Source organism: Cherax quadricarinatus, chromosome 12 (genome assembly GCF_038502225.1).
Source record: "Cherax quadricarinatus isolate ZL_2023a chromosome 12, ASM3850222v1, whole genome shotgun sequence".
NCBI classification, from domain to species: domain Eukaryota; kingdom Metazoa; phylum Arthropoda; class Malacostraca; order Decapoda; family Parastacidae; genus Cherax; species Cherax quadricarinatus.
Window position 1 is genome coordinate 12,805,024 of NC_091303.1, and position 15,643 is coordinate 12,820,666.

Genomic DNA, 15,643 nt, shown 5'->3' on the forward strand with positions numbered 1-15,643 from the left:
GAAGTACTTATTGTGGAGAAATACTGAAAACTGAAACAGTACTGAACTGGGTAAATAAATTAATATACTGAATTAACATCTGAAGACATAAAATCCTTAAGTAAAAAAAGTTAGTGAACACTAAGGCACATGACCCTCTAAACTGCAACATCCCCAGACCCTCTTCTTCAAAGTGATATAGTTTCAGGATCAGGTAAAGGTGGAGGAGCATGATTCTCTGCTGGGGCTTGAATGGAGTCTGATGTTCCAGAGACCCTGATCCAATAGGAAGTATATAGAAGAACCCCTTGCTCCCACCCCTGATATCACCTGATATCAGCCTGGGGGGCTCTGGTGGCCTGGTGGTTAACGCTCTCGCTTCACACGATGAGGGCCTGGGTTCGATTCCCAGCCAGAGTAGAAACATTGGACGTGTTTCTTTCCACCTGTTGTCTATGTTCCCCATCAGTAAAATGGGTACCTGGGTGTTAGTCGACTGGTGTGGGTCGCATCCTGGGACACTGACCTAAGGAGGCCTGGTCACAGACCGGGCCGCGGGGGCGTTGACCCCCGGAACTCTCTCCAGATAAACTCCAGGTAAACAAGACGTTTAAGTACTCTTTCATGAATACAAACTACAGAAATATTAATCTAGCACAAATCAAAACCAGGAAAAATGTTCTCACAATAATGCATGCAGATATGTTTGCAGAAACAAATAAAATATAGGTATTGATAATGAAACGGTCTACAAAATGTTAGAAGCTTTTGTTTTTTTTATTGAAATTATAACACTTAAATTAATAGCAACCAATATTTCTTTAAATCATTCAGCATAAGTTATCCTACTATAGATTTTTTAATCATAAAATTAAAAACAAATGAAGTAAAAGTAACAGAATCAATTCCTGAACTGTTGCATTATTTTGAAAATGTGTACAAAACTGGTCACTTGTGTTATGGCTTTAGAAATGTCAAATTTTTTAGCCTTTAAAAACCAATTGACAAATAGAAGAAAATAATAATGACTCCCTAATTACATAGAACAAAATACACTAATATGTTTTCAGAATGGATACTTCTTACCTCTGCATTATAGAACTTGGTTTTCACATCCAGAGGTTTCATGACCTGGAACTTGAAGAACTTGCGAAAGTTAAGACGCTCTCCAGAAGGCGACAAATAACTTACAGCACAGACCAAGCTAAAACAAACTCACAATTAAAAAAAAATTAACTTTACTATATTAAACATGCTATCAATATATTGCCAAGCATCTCCTCATATTATAAATGTTGGACTAGCTCCATATGAAAGTACTACTTCAGTATTATGAGACAAAGACAGGGGCACCTTTCTCTCAATGATGTTTTTCTTAAGTTATAATTACATTGCATTATTATTCAGAAACCCCAACAAAAACATGTCACTACTTCACTTGCATTATAGACAAACTAGTAAATGATTTGCATGATTCTGTTTAAAGGGCCTTTAGAAGAAATTATAGTATGCCTCACAGGCAACAGAATGAGCTTGAGATAAGATATAATATCACCATGTAGTATTAAATGCTTGCTCTAGGTTAAAAAAGTCCCACCTTTTTGATGTTCAGCTAAGGTGTTAAAAATGTATGCATGAAGATAGGACAGAGCATCTGTGGAGGAATGGCTCTTCATACAGCCAAACTGATATGGGAACAAACAATTCAGAGTCTTCTAAAGCTGTTTCTCATGTTTTTCATTAACCATACATTCCAAAATAATTACTAAATTTAAAAAGAAAAACTTTTGTTTTTCTTTTTAGGATGATACAGCCAGTTTGTTGAGAGAGAAAAAAAAAAAAGCAGACAGAGCTGGCAAGAGCAGTGGGTCTATAACAGGTCAGAACCTGCATTCAACTATATCTAATAGAAGAGATGTAAGAAGGTAATTATTATTATTATTATTATTATTATATATTGGCAGTTTGGAGGGATATGTTGTGTATCTTTATGCGTATATGCTTCTAAACTGTTGTATTCTGAGCACCTCTGCAAAAACAGTGATAATGTGTGAGTGTGGTGAAAGTGTTGAATGATGATGAAAGTATTTTCTTTTTGGGGATTTTCTTTCTTTTTTGGGTCACCCTGCCTCGGTGGGAGACGGCCGACTTGTCGAAAAAAAAAAAAATTAAAACTAAGTGTTAAACCACCGGGGTTATACAGAGCTGATGAGATAAGTGCCGAAGGGTGTAGCTTTCGAGGCAAGAAAATATGTACATCATCTGACCCAGCCAACACAGGTTGATATCTTGACAGTAAATTGTGGGTGTATCATGACCAAGGGATTAAATAAATATTCTTCATCTCAATGTTTATGTGCATTCGTGGTCTAGAGGTACAGGTAAGGGGCTGCCGCCCAGGATTCAAACCCACTCGGCACATTTTTTACCAAATTTGCTAAGCTCATTAAAGTATGAAATAAAAGTCTATGAAATAAAAATAACTAAGACCATATTGGAGAATCATCAATATGAAAATAATACTTCTTGAGCATAGCTTTCCAATGAATAACCAAAGCATATCAGGCATTCCTGGAAACTTGTTCTACCTTATATAATGTAGTTTAAGTGAAAATTTACCAACTACATATATGCAAATTCTCCATGGGGAAGTGGAACAGAATTCTTCCTCCGTAAGCCATGCGTGTTGTAAGAGGCGACTAAAATGCCGGGAGCAAGGGGCTAGTAACCCCTTCTCCTGTATATATTACTAAATTTGAAAGGAGAAACTTTGGTTTTTTCTTTTGGGCCACCCTGCCTCGGTGTGATACGGCCGGTGTGTTGAAAGAAAGAAAGAAGATATATGCAAATGACTTTCAAAGTAGTAGGAAAGCTCATTAAAAAATGAAACTAACATGTGAGTGCCAATGTCCTTAACTTCATGCTGAATGACCTCATTAATGGTTCCATTTCCTTCTAAGAGTTGTAGCATCTCACTGTCTTCTTCACCAAGTAATGGCACTCGTTGGTTGCTCATTTGTAAGACAGCCTGTGAAAAAAATAATCAGGCAATTAAGCTTTTCCATATTCAAATTGAAAAGTTAATTAAAAGGACACAAATGCAACTAATGTGACAATTTATTGTGGCAACATTTTGCTCTACAGGAGCACTGTCAAGTCATTACAAACAATACATGGACACAGAGGGTAAATATAGTACAGGCAGAGGTAGTAGTAGTTATACATGTAATAGAAAAGTCAGTTGGTACATGAGAAAGGTTACAAAAGCTATGGCTTGGGTAGCATAAAAATAGAACGGGCAAATGTACATATGTATATGGATGGATTTGAGAAGGCACATGTCCATGTATTGTTTGTAACAGCTTGACAAAGCTCCTGGAGAGCAAAACGTTGCCACAATAAAATGTCACATTAGTTGCATTTGTGTCCTTTTACTTAATATATTGTAGGTAATTCTACCAATATTAATACAAATTGAAAAGTGGGAGCAATAAAAGAAATTCCTATTGTGAAGTATGGGTTTAGGTAACTTTTGCTGTAGTGTGTGTGTGTGTGGGGTATACAGCACCTATGAAGCTTACAGCCTGAAGAGGGTCTCTAATGGACTGAATATATTAGTCTTTTTTCATATTGTTGAAAGTAGGTTACTAACAGATTAACCAAATCATCACTGTGTAGTTCACTCAATATGAAAACCAATACTGTGGAATAAAATTTAATTCTTAATTTCTCTACTAACTGAAATAACCACTTCATTAATGCACCTGAATTTCAAGCCCAACTATAAGTATATCTGCAATAAGAAAAAAAGTAATAGCTCAAGAAAAATACATCTTCTCCTTTCAACGCACTGGCCGTATCCCACCGAGGCAGGGTGGCCCAAAAAGAAAAACAAAAGTTTCTCTTTTTAAATTTAGTAATTTATACAGGAGAAGGAGTTACTAGCCCCTTGCTCCTGGCATTTTAGTCGCCTCTTACAACACGCATGGCTTACGGAGGAACAATTCTGTTCCACTTCCCCATGGAGATAAGAGGAAATGAACAAGAACTAGAAAGAAAATAGAAGAAAACCCAGAGGGGTGTGTATATATATGCTTGTACATGTATGTGTAGTGTGATCTAAGTGTAAGTAGAAGTAGCAAGACGTACCTGAAATCTTGCACGTTTATGAGACAAAAAGGACACCAGCACTCCTACCATCATATAAAATAATTACAGGCTTTCGTTTTACACTCACTTGGCAGGACGGTAGTACCTCTCTGGGCGGCTGCTGTTTACCAACCTACTACCTATGAAAAATACATCTACTTATCATAAATCCTGGTATATATCCTAAGTTACATTTTGAAGCAAGGTTTTTTGTTTGTAAAACTAAGTGTCAACTTGTAAGACGGATATAAAATGGCAAACACTGAATCACATTTTCAAAACCACACAGTCCTGGGTTGCTACCCTTGTTTAGAATACTCAAATATTACTATGGTATCTACCTGCACCATTTATTCAAGCTTATTTTGTAAAAATGTGATGAACAACTCTTGTTATTACTGTACCAATAAGTGAAAGAATTTTAGGCAAACAGACACATGAGCAACTAAAGACATTTAATTATAATTATGTTTTGCACCCCAGAAGCTTTTTCAAGTCAAAACAATCAATATCAGATACAGAGGGTATTGACTTAAAGAAAGTCCTGGTGAACAATTGTCTCATTAGTTCCATGTGTTCATGTACTTTACATACTGTCAGTATTTTACCACTAATAATCAAGTGAAAATCATGAGAACAAAAGAATATGAGAATAGAGGAGCACTGTAGTTCACGGGTGGCACCAAGGTGGAAGCTTGGGGGCTTCAGCCCAAAAGAATTCGAAGCACCCCCAAAGCCCCCAATTAAAAGAGCAAGAATAATAACACTTTCAAAATAAGTCTACCTAGCCCCTCCCCCCCATCCCTGTAAAAAGTGTCTGGTGCTGCCTCTGCTGCAGCTGGCCCACTGGTTCATGCTAGGTAGGTCCTACACACATCCAACCATTCATTCATATACAGGTTTCCAACATTTTATTTTCTACATGTATTTCTGGCCAATCACAGCTTTACTAAACCCTTGATTTAATGGACCTTGATTTAATAGACTTTGGAAGTATATGATAAAATCCGCTGTGTCAATAAAAAAGGGCAAAAATCTGTTACTTATAGAAGTGTCATTACTATTACTTGGACACCAAGTTTACTCAGGTCTATAGACAGTAGTAGTGTACATGGTAAACCTTGGTATAAATAGGCAGGAGAGCAGGTGACTAGGCATGAGGTGCAAACCTGACTGTTAGGTCAGTAGGGTGGTGTGTGCTGAGAAGAATGTAAACCAATTGTTCCACCAACTAGAAACTTTTTTTTGGTTCTTACTGACAGTGCTTGTGGTATATATGAGAGTCAGTTCAAGGCATTTTCTTATATTTTATTACACCTACTACAAGGGAGTGTGTAGATACCTGCACATTCCTTGGTGTTGGCATTAACCCTCTTAGATCTAGTTATGTCTTTGACAGTAATGACAGTGGTGTAATTTGCTTTCTTGAGTAACCTAGAAGCACTCTTAAGTAACATGGAAGCAGGGAAGGTACTTACTGTATTAGGAAACTATAAACTGAGAAAAACCTCAGTGATTTTGAGGCACTCACCTACCAGGAAACTGAGGCTACCTAGGATCCTTAGAATGAAACCCAATAGAAAACCTGTCTCAAGGAACTCCATGTACAGATTTGTGAGGACTGTGCAGACTGGGGACCCCACAACCATACCCATCTGCTGCTTGTAGAGTTGGTTACCACAGGAGAAACAGTTGTAGTTCATAGATCAATAAAATCTTTGTGGGACAGGGCATCCCTGTTGTCTGAGACCTTAACACAAAGGGTGGCAATAGCCTTTTCCATTGGAACTCATACAATGAAATATCAAAAGTGGCAAGTTTCTTGTCCAATGTAAGTGTCCTTTATCCTGGGTAGAATGCTAGAGTGCCAGAGGTTTGCTCCACCATGCCCTCTACGTTAAGTCTCAATTAGGCATCTTCCCATTTCTTTCTGTAATTCTGAGTAAGTGATATACATACATCATATGCAATCAGTATGGTTTACAAAGTATACTGAAGATTCATATAATGTGGAATTAAATGTTTAAGGCCTGATTGAGCTTAATACAACTACCAATGGCTTGGAATGCATCTATAGCATAAAATGAGGGACACCTGTATACACTGTCACTTTATTATAAACAGAGAGAATAGTTACTACCTTAATTGAAACTTCTTGAATGGCATCATCTCCATCATTATGGACACAGAGACAACATGAAAATGTCTCACCCAAATATATGTTCCTGAAAAATCAGCAAGAAAGTTTTAATGATTTATTAACAATGTTAAACATTGAACAGGCATTCATCTAACATAATACTTCAGATATAAACAACTAGGCCACTTTACAATACAAATAAGAATAAATTTTCACATTCAATTCAGTGGTGTAAATTCCAAACATCATAGTTTAATAATAATAATAATAATAATAATAATAATAATAATAATAATAATAACAATAATAATAATAATAATAATAATAATAATAATAATAATAATAATAATAATAATAATAATAATCACAAAAAGTGATAAATCCACATGGACTATTCAGAGTTATCTTGGCTTACAAAATACACCTCTTTTACAAGCGTGACTTACCCAAAGCTTTGAGGCAGTAGAAGCATGTGCCCTACCCCAGTGTTTGGAAGCCCCTGAGGAATAGCTATATCAGCACGAATATCTGCATTGAGATGATCACCTGGTAAATCCCGAGCATCACTCCCAATTGCCAAGCCCGTAAATAAAGAGGGTCGGGTCAGCCGCATAACTGTAGGAATGGGTCAGTATGTAACTAGGCACCTGATTCACTGTTGCATTATACATCAACATCATGCTAGGATAGGTATGAAAAATAATAATTAATACTAGAATAGAAATTGTAATTTTTAACCCAATGATTTAGGCTTCAAATATGCAGTTACATCACATTTACAAAGATAATGAAATATAAAGAATATTTTTTTTTTATTATCACACTGGCCGATTCCCACCAAGGCAGGGTGGCCCAAAAAAGAAAAACTTTCACCATCATTCACTCCATCACTGTCTTGCCAGAAGGATGCTTTACACTACAGTTTTTAAACTGCAACATTAACACCCCTCCTTCAGAGTGCAGGCACTGTACTTCCCATCTCCAGGACTCAAGTCCGGCCTGCCGGTTTCCCTGAACCCCTTCATAAATGTTACTTTGCTCACACTCCAACAGCACGTCAAGTATTAATAACCATTTGTCTCCATTCACTCCTATCAAACATGCTCACGCATGCCTGCAAGAAGTCCAAGCCCCTCGCACACAAAACCTCCTTTACCCTCTCCCTCCAACCTTTCCTAGGCCGACCCCTACCCCGCCTTCCTTCCACTACAGACTGATACACTCTTGAAGTCATTCTGTTTCACTCCATTCTCTCTACATGTCCGAACCACCTCAACAACCCTTCCTCAGCCCTCTGGACAACAGTTTTGGTAATCCCGCACCTCCTCCTAACTTCCAAACTACGATTTCTCTGCATTATATTCACACCACACATTGCCCTCAGACATGACATCTCCACTGCCTCCAGCCTTCTCCTCGCTGCAACATTCATCACCCATGCTTCACACCCATATAAGAGCATTGGTAAAACTATACTCTCATACATTCCTCTCTTTGCCTCCAAGGACAAAGTTCTTTGTCTCCACAGACTCCTAAGTGCACCACTCACCCTTTTCCCTTTTATGTATAAGTAATAGGATGTGGTTACCATAAACATGTATGGTTTTTTAATAAATTTTGCTGCCATATAATCAAGCTGTAGTTATAATGATTTCAGACCCAAATTTGCCTTAATTTTTGTATAGCTTTATGAAAATGTCCATAAATAACTACTGTATTTAACTGACAGCTGCTCTGAATGAAATATACTGTATTTTCTAAAGTGTTGTAATACTAATAGTCTCTTGGTTACAAAAATGACTAATGGTAGGTAATAGCAATGGCCACTTTATAGCACAAAAAATATATACATACATTCATACATAACTAACACATTACACACAATACCAGTCTGTAACTCCAATAATTAAGAAAAAACCATACCTTTCAGACTAAGAATATGGTCTTTGTCCTTGCTATCCATTTTTGACTCTTCCACAAGATGCACAATGTAGGTACTATGTATGTACTATATGGAAACTAATAGGTCTGTCCTCTCTTCCTTTTGTGGGGGGAATTCAAACACAAATCCCCACTTCTCTGCCCCTTGACACCAATATGATCTGTTTTCTGAATCGTAAGCCTTGCATGGGCCAGTAGGCCTGCTGCAGTGTTCCTTCTTTCTTACGTTCTTATGTCCTCAGACAATGATACCAATACACTCGAGCAATCCTGTAAAAAAAAAAAAAAAAACTTTTTAGTTCCCCTCTTGGCTTCACTTGTCCAAGTTTAGAGGTGTTGCCAAGTCTGCAGCTATGCCAAAAAAAAAAAAAAAATATGTATATAAACATTTGGTATTCAAGGTTATCCTAGGCTCTGAACTTATGTCTGTAAGACTTAGCTGGGTCATTTTGACTTGCGTCATTTTGAGGACACCGAAAAAATGGAACATCGTAGATTAAGAAATAATCATCATATACTTATTCACACATATATATGTACTTGGAATACTTATTCACAATTACATATTTGTAATCAGCAGAGAACAAGGATTCCAGTGATACAAGTTTTATTTCTGTAGGCCTTGATGACCTAGTTTAGAGGTCACTATATGACCACTGGGGTGACATCGAACATCAAAAACTATTTTACTGAAGATAAAGATGGATGTATTATCTACAAGTAACTACAATAATAACTGTGTATATGCATTTCTTGTTCCTATTAAATCCCAACTAAATTTAGAGCCTTAATAGGATCATTAGATTTAATTAGAAAGACTTAACAGCAAGAAAAACATGAATAAACACAAAGTTATTACAGCCTCTCCTCACTTAATGACAGAGTTCCATTCCTAAGACTACATCAGTAAACGAATTCGTCACAAAGTGAGGAGCACACTATAATGGTAGTGGGTTTGTGTCAACCATCTTTGATATTGTTTTAATATCATCTTTGCACCATTTATAACATTTCTGGTATATTTTTAACCCTTTCAGGGTCGACAGGCCCTCTCCGAGATTTGTTCTCAGGGTCGCCAAATTTTCTATAAAAAAAAAAAAAAAAAAAAAAAAAAAAAAAAAAAAAAAAAAAAAAAAAAAAAAAAAAAAAAAAAAAAAAAAAAAAAAAAAAAAAAAAAAAAAAAAAAAAAAATCTTATGAAAATATAGAGAATCTTTTCCTGATCATAATGACACCAAAAGTATGAAATTTGATGGAAAACTTACAGAATTATGCTCTCACGAGGTTAGCGGTCCTGATGATGTTTACGCATCGGCGATTTTGCCCACTTTAAGCCCTATTTTTGGCCAATTCCAGTGTATTAGTCGACGAAAATCATAACTATTTCGCTAGAACTCCACTTTTTCTATCGAATGAGTACAAGAAACCACCCATTTACCGATTTTAACTATCCAATACAGTGGTCAGAATTTAGCAATTTTGCTAATTTCACACAAATTTCAAAAGATGCCAATTTCCAAATAGGGTCCAGAATAAACAAGAAAGACATTCCTGGCACTAAAATAACATTTCTTCTGTTCATTAGTCACGTCCCCATGCCCCTCTTACATTCTTTTGCTTTCCACTTTGAATTTTTATTCTCACACAAAATAGAAGATTTACTGTTATGCAGACCACTGCATTAGTGTAGAAATGGTATAAATAATATCGGCACACTTGTGAAAGAATATTAGACTCACCAGTTGACGTGTATTGGATGCTTAGCATGATTTGTTTACTTTTGAACTTTGGTAAAAATCGAACATTTCTGCTACTTTGAGCTCAATTTCAACGTACTTTTCATTGTAAAACCAGTCAAAATCATCTCAATTTCTGTAATATGTCTTCCATTCTATAAAACGAGACCAGGAAAACTAGAATACAACAATAAATACCATACGAAAATACAGTGCAAAGTCGCTGTTTTAATAAAAAATATGGTCAATTTTTTTTTCCTCATTACGCACTGTGTGCTGCAGGATTTTTTTTATAGTGTGCACACTGACCACATAGACCCATTCTTTCATATGTAGGCCTACCAGCTTTCTCTCACTAGATTTGAGGGCGCTAGAATTTTAGAAGTTCTAGTACATCAAAAACCCTGGTGCGTAAGCTATACTAGTACGGCCGAATTATTATTATAATAAAAAAGAAGTGCTAAGCCACAAGGGCTATACAGCGCTGCAGGGTAGGAAAGGAAGTGAGGGTATTGGGCGGCAGAGGGGGGGAGGGGCGATCAGTAGGTTACAGAAAACAGCGGGGCAGGGGATAGTGCAGGGTAGAGGGTAGCAAGAGATCGAGGTAGAAAGGGCTGAAGGTATCATCAGAGTTTGTGAAGTAAGTCAGTTGTTGTCAAAAAGTCAATGAGAGAGTCCGGATGAAAGGTGGGTCCATCAGCGAGAAGGGAAGGCAAAGAGAGAGCAGCGGAGCGAAGACGACGTTGGAGGTAAATTCTGTGTGCTCGTTGATAAAGTGGGCAGTCTAACAGAATGTGGTTTAATAGATTGAAATTTGTTACCGAGTAGAGTAGACCAACATTGTTGCCAATGGGTGTGAAGGTGGGTAGCTATTGCAGTAAAATAGTCCGTAAATGGAACACCTCTATATGAAACTGGTAGGTCATATACTGCTGACCGCACAGCAGTGTCTGCCTGTTCATTGCCCTGTATGTCAACATGACCAGGGACCCAACAAAAAACAATATCTTTATGCTTGGGAGAGATGCGGCGTAGCCAAAGTTGGATACGGAGGACTAAGGGGTGAGGTGTATCAAATTTCTGTATAGCCTGTAAAGCACTAAGGGAGTCTGAGACAACCACAAATGATGACACAGGCATAGATGCAATATGGATAAGTGCTGCAAGAATGGCATACAATTCAGCAGTAAAGATACTAGCCGAAGATAGTAAATGCCCTCTTACGACGCTGTCCAGAAACACTGCTGCGAATCCTATGCCATCAGAAGACTTCGAGCCATCTGTGTACACTGCAATGGCATGAGAATGAGTGTGGAAGTGGTCAAGAAAAAGAGAGAGGGAAGCTACCGTAGACAGTTGGGCTTTCGAACAAGAGAGTGAGAAAGAACAGACTCGAACAGCTGGAACTTCCCATGGGGTTTAGGGAAAAGTGAGATGCTACATGAACATAGAAAGGTGAAAACTGAAGAGAAGACAAGAGCGAATGTAGGCGAAGAGAGAAGGGACGGAGTAAACAGGGGCGGTGAACAAATAAAGAATGTCTACTAATATCGGTGACCATTCTATAAATGGAAGGACTGCGGGGATCATGAGAGCGTACATAGTAGCGAAGGCAATGGGCATCACGGTGATCGGATAAGGATGGAACGTTCGCTTCTGCATAGAGGCTCTCAACAGGGGAAGAGCGAAAAGCACCAAGGCATAAATATAATCCTTGGTAATGAATAGGGTTGAGGCTAGATAGAGTAGCAGGAGAGGCAGCTGAATAGATTTGGTCACCATAGTCAAGTTTCGATAAAATGAGGGTGGAATGTAGGCGAAGGAGAGTTCAACGATCAGCTCCCCATGAAAGATGAGCAAGGGTTTTAAGAAGGTTCAGCCGGCTGTGACAAGTTGTCTTCAGAGAGGTAATATGAGGTTTCCAGGATAACCTACAGTCAAAGAGGAGGCCTAGAAACCTGACTATCACGTTCAGGGATACGGGTGCCGTAGAGGTATAAAGGATGATCGGAGATGACAGAGCGGCTAGTGAAAGTAATTTGGTGAGTTTTGGTACTGGAAAATTTAAACCCATGTGTGGTGGGCCAATTGGAAACACGGTCGACCGCATGCTGGAGAGAAACTGTAATGAAGTGACAGTCAGCACCTGCACAGGCAATAGCGAAGTCATCAGCACAGAGTGATGACCAAATATTGGATGGAAGACTAGAGGCCAAATCATTTATAGCAAGGAGAAAAAGTGTTGTGCTCAGAACACATCCCTGGGGGACACCTTCAGCTTGGATAAAGTCCAGGGAGAGCACATCATTAACCCGAACACGGAAATGTCCGTCAGCTAAAAAGTTCTTAAGGAAGGATGGTAGATTGCCTCGAAGGCCTAAGGAGTGGCCTTGGGCCAAAATATTATACCTCCAAGTTGTGTCATATGCCTTCTCAAGGTCAAAAAATATGGCAATAACTGAGTGGTTATTCGCAAAGGCATTACGAACATACGTATCCAAGCGTAGTAAGGGGTCTATGGTAGAACGGCCCTTACGAAAGCCATATTGACGAGTGGAGAGACTGTTGTGCATCTCTAAATACCACACTAAACATCTATTTACCAGGCGTTCCATCACTTTGCAAACTGCACTGGTAAGAGCAATGGGATGATAGTAGGAGGCTTCATGTCCCATAGTACCCGGTTTGCGGAAAGGGAGAACAATGGCAATTTCCACAGCTGTGGAAGAACTCCTTGTGACCAAATAAGATTGAAAAGGCATAATAGGACTGCAAGGGCTGACTGATGTAAATGTTGTAGCATACAAATATGAATGTCGTCGGGCCCAGCTGCCAATGATCGGCAAGCTGAGTGTGTTGCCTCCAGTTCCTGAAGTGTAAAAGGCACATTATACTGTTCTTCTCTGAGAGAAGAAAAGTCCAAGGGTGCTAACTCTCTGGCAGATTTTGAGGAAAGAAACGAGGGGCATAGATGGAGCCCCTGAGAAATAGACCAGATGACTTCCAATTTCATTGGCAGCATTTAGTGGGTTTGCTATATCAACACCGGCAACCCGCAGAACAGGAGCTGGGTCAGGAGAATATTTACCACTCAGTTTTCGTACTTTTTTTCCAGACTGCACTCAAAGAGGAAGCAGAGGTGATGGTGGAGACAATTTCGCCAGCAAGTGCATTTAGCATCACGGATGACACAGCGAGTGATCGCACGCTTCTGCTTAAAATCAAGAAGTCTCTCCATGGTTCTATTGTACAGGTACCTTCCCCACGCAGCGCGTTTCAAACGTACTGCATGAGCACAAGCAGGAGACCACCAAGGCACGCATTTCTGAGAATGCCTGCCCGAAGTTTGGGGTATAGAATAAGAAGCTGCGGTTAAAACGGAGGACGAGAAGAGGTGTAAAAGCTCATCAATGGAGGACAAAGAAGGAACCTCGCTAAAAACAGTTAGTTGTGAGTAAAGGTTCCAATTTGCCTGATCAAACTGCCAGCGTGGGTTACGAAGAGGTGGTGAATATGAAGGGGAAGTAAGAATGATTAGGAAATGATCGCTGTCATGTAAATCCGGGAGAACAGACCAGGTGAAGTCTAATGCGGCAGAGGAATAGCAGACAGAGATCGATGCAAGAGAGAGTATGAGTCCGAGGATCAAAATGAGTGCGAGTACCTGTATTTAAAACATGGAGGGGGTGGGTAACAAGAAAAGCCTCTAACTGAATGCCACGGGAATCACAGTGAGACCCCCCCCCCCAGAGGAAATGATGGGCATTAAAACCGCCAAGTAACAGAAGTGGTGGCGGTAATGACGAAACAAGAAAGGCAATATCCGGGATAGATAATGCCCGAGGAGGAGAGAGATACAAAGTACTTCGCTGCTGTGTAATGCAGCGAAGTACGAACAAATAGCTGATGGTACGGAATATTAGTGCGTAGAAGAAGGGCACTTTCATTATAGGTCCCATCAGGAAAAGGATCTGAAGAATACAATAAATTATAGCCTGAGATGGGATAGATAACGGCAGAGTGCAATTTTGGTTTCTGTAAGCAAACACCAACAGGGGAAAACTGGGAGAGCAACATCTGAAGCTCACCCCGATTACCCGAGGCCGCGAATATTCCACTGTAAATAGGCCATGATTGGCAACGATAAAGATACCTGAAATTCGCAGGTAAGGGTACCTACGGACTAGAAGGGTTAGAAAAGTCCACATGCGGTGGCAAAGGAAAACGTTCAAGTAGCGAAAGAACAGTGCGTTGTGAAGAAAGGAGTTGCGCAAATGGAGAAGAAGAAAGAGAAGGAACAGAGGGTGGATCAGTGTCCATTGATGGTTTGGTCTCTGCAATATATTCAGAGATGGTTTCAAGCGTTTCGGAGTTCAGAGACGCCGTATGGGAGACAATATTGGAGATGGAAGGAGGAGTTTGAGTAAAGATCGGAGCTGTAATGAACTGTGCCAAAGTAGGGGGAGGTGAAAGGGTGGAGGGAACTGGAGAAGTGTGGGAGGGGACAGAAGAGGCAGAAACCTGGGAGGTGGCAGAAGAGGAAGAAACTTGGGAGGGGACAGGGGAGGAAGGCTCAGTACGAGGAGGAGGATGAACCTCCACACTTGTAATGGAGCCAGTGAAAGGGGAAGACCTAGGTACAGAGACTGGGAAGGTAAAATGTGGAGGTGGATGAAGGGAAGGAGGGGTTAAAGGAGATTTGTTGGACCTCTGAGAAGTAGAGGGATGATTGGGAGGAGGTGTCGTACGAGGTCTTGTCGATACTGAGGTTTGTAAGGGAGAACACGAAGAAGTGAGGACAGACGAAGGTGTTGAAGTAGGGACATCTGAGCCCAGGACAGCAAAAGAATTAGATAAGTACGGCCGAAACCCTGAAAGAGTTAAGAAGCACAGTGGCATTCACAGTGTTGTAAGGCATGGTGAGGCTGCAAGTTCAGACAAACATGCGGCTGAAAAAATTGTGCAGGAATTCAAGGGGCAAGTAGAGACTGAAGAATTCCAACCCCAACAAGTGTTCATTTGTGACGAAACAGGCCTCTTTTGGAAGAAAATGCCGAAGAGGACCTACATCATGCAAGAGGAAAAGGCACTGCCAGGACACAAGCCTATGAATGATAAGCTAACTCTTTTGCACTGTGCTAATGCTAGTGGGGATTTCAAAGTGAAGCCTTTACTGTTGTATCACTGAAAATCCCAGTATGTTCAAGAAAAACAATGTCGTCAAGAGTAGATTGTGTGTGATGTGGAGGGCTAACAATAAGGCATGGGTCACAAGGCAAATTTTCATTGACTGGGTCCATGAAGTGTTTGGCTGAGTGTGAAAAAATACCTCCAGGAAAATAAATTGCCACTCAAGTGCCTCCTGGTAATGGACAATGCTCCTGCTCATCCTCCAAACTTGGTAGATCAATTGTCTAGGGATTTCAGTTTTATAATGAAGTTCTTGCCTCCTAACACCACTCCTCTCATCCAGCCCATGGACCAGCAGGTCATTTCTAACTTCAAAAAACTCTACACAAAAGCAGTGTTTCAAAGGTGCTTTGAAGTGACCTCGTACACTGAATTGACCCTAAAAAAGTTCTGGAGAAATCACTTTAATATCTACAACTGCATAAGTCTTATAGGTAAGGCTTGGCAGGGAGTGACTTCCAGGACTTTGAACTCTTCTTGGAGAAAAATGTGGCCAGAATGTGTCCTCT

The 15,643-nt window shown here is 39.6% G+C and overlaps 1 protein-coding gene across 2 annotated transcripts in view; it reads right to left on the bottom strand.

Moving 5' to 3' along the window:
• Positions 1-15,643, bottom strand: part of LOC128686538 (trafficking protein particle complex subunit 13-like) — a 77,596-nt gene that overhangs the window by 49,985 nt on the left and 11,968 nt on the right. For both annotated transcript variants that reach the window (XR_011391893.1, XM_070084234.1), the window contains exons 2-6: positions 8,192-8,479; positions 6,715-6,883; positions 6,269-6,353; positions 2,874-3,007; positions 1,066-1,183 (exon numbers count right to left, since the gene is read on the bottom strand). Coding sequence is in view for 1 of the 2 variants with exons in the window: in XM_070084234.1 (XP_069940335.1) it covers positions 1,066-1,183; positions 2,874-3,007; positions 6,269-6,353; positions 6,715-6,883; positions 8,192-8,231 (546 nt within the window). In the remaining variant the exon portion in view is untranslated. The remainder of the gene's footprint in view (positions 1-1,065; positions 1,184-2,873; positions 3,008-6,268; positions 6,354-6,714; positions 6,884-8,191; positions 8,480-15,643) is intronic.